Below are 1,494 nucleotides of genomic sequence, written 5' to 3' on the forward strand. Positions count from 1 at the left end.
CCTTTGACGTTCGAATGCCGTGCAAGATCATTTGGCGCCCACCGTGGGGCCCGTGTGAATTTGTGATCCCATCCACACTTTGCTGTCAGATTTCGTTTGTTCTTGAGGTTCTTTGCTGAGAAAATGAGAAGGACAAGGCGAACTTCACCCGCGCCATCAGCTGAAGAAGGAGTTGTGGCGATGGCGCAGGTCTTGGAAATGATGCGAACGCTGCAAGACAATGTGGCAGCGTCGAGAATGGAACAAGAAAGGATGCAAGCGGATTTGGCTGCATCACAGAGCAGAAACGAGGAGTTAGACAGAATTAATGGAGAGTTGCGCAAGCGCTGCAAGCGCAGAAGGAACACGCGGCGGAGGAAGGGTGGCGCCGCCGCCGTCTCCCCCCAGGACTTTCCCCATGCCTTTCTCATCGGAGATTATGAGCGCGGTGGTGCCACCAAACTTGGTGGGGGTGAAAGCCTTGTTTACCGGGGTGGAGGACCCAGAGACGCATCTGACAGCGTTTCACACCCAGATGATGCTCTCTAGGGGTTCGGATGCGGTGTATTTCAAGCTGTTTATGAGCACCTTGAGCGGAATTGCTTTGGAGTGGTTCGTGAGCCTACCAGATGGCCACATCACCTCGTTTCAACAGTTCTCTAAGTTGTTCATGGAGCAGTATATTGTGAACAGGGCACCCCCAGTTGTGTCGTATGACTTGTTCGACGTGCGACAAAACCAAGGTGAGTCCCTAAGGGACTACCTTAGTCATTTTGGAGCTCAGGTGGTGAGGCTGCCCAGCAAAGATGAAGATATGCTGGTGCATGCGTTTAAGAAAAGGGTTCTGTCGGGCCCTTTCAGTGAATCGTTGATCAGAAATCACCCCAGCACCTTTGCGGAGATTAGGCGTCGTGCTATGGCGCACATAGTAGCAGAGACGGAGGTTTCTGAGAAAAGGGGAAGCGCGGTCCCGGCCAAGTCACGCGGAGGACTGGGCAGGTCTCATCAGCCGATGAGGGTGCATGAGGCCAAAGAAGGAAAGAAGGCTCAGGGGAAGCATCGCCCTTACGAGCCTAGGAAGGACCAGGGCAGGGGGCGCGCGAGGGAGAGTAACGTGCCCCCCAGGTTTGACTTCGTGGTGGAATTGGCGGAGCTGATCGCCATTCCAGCCATAGCGGCATGGTTGCGAGCACCAGAGAAGCCTGATGATCCTGCCGGTTGACCAGAACGCAAGAGCCTCGCCTCGTCAAAGGTGTTCCTCTGGATCAGCTTTCCACCACGCTAGCTTCCGTCCTTCACACCTCGATTCACCTCTAGAACCTGCAAAAGACAGAGTGGCGCCGCTGCGGCCGATCGCGCTCCGACGCTCAAGTCAGTGACTGAACCACCAAAACTCTAAGAGAAAAACTAAGAACTTCAGGAACCGTGCAATGTTCTCTCTCAGCGTACTCAAGTTCTCACAAGCGTAAAGAAGTGTTCTAAACGCGCGTACCTCAGAAGTTCGTTAGAATCTCT

The 1,494-nt window shown here is 54.0% G+C and overlaps 1 protein-coding gene across 1 annotated transcript; it reads left to right on the plus strand.

Moving 5' to 3' along the window:
- The first annotated feature begins 559 nt into the window (after nt 1-559).
- Nucleotides 560-1,201, plus strand: LOC137838341 (uncharacterized). Its single transcript, XM_068647587.1, has one exon. The coding sequence runs from the start codon at nt 560-562 to the stop codon at nt 1,199-1,201; it is 642 nt and encodes a 213-aa protein (XP_068503688.1).
- The last annotated feature ends 293 nt before the right edge of the window (nt 1,202-1,494 follow it).

This window comes from Phaseolus vulgaris, chromosome 4 (assembly GCF_000499845.2).
Source record: "Phaseolus vulgaris cultivar G19833 chromosome 4, P. vulgaris v2.0, whole genome shotgun sequence".
NCBI lineage: Eukaryota > Viridiplantae > Streptophyta > Magnoliopsida > Fabales > Fabaceae > Phaseolus > Phaseolus vulgaris.

Excerpts from the sequence above, each read along its gene's own strand:
- LOC137838341 (XM_068647587.1), top strand. The coding sequence starts at position 560 with ATGAGCACCTTGAGCGGAATTGCTTTGGAGTGGTTCGTGAGCCTACCA.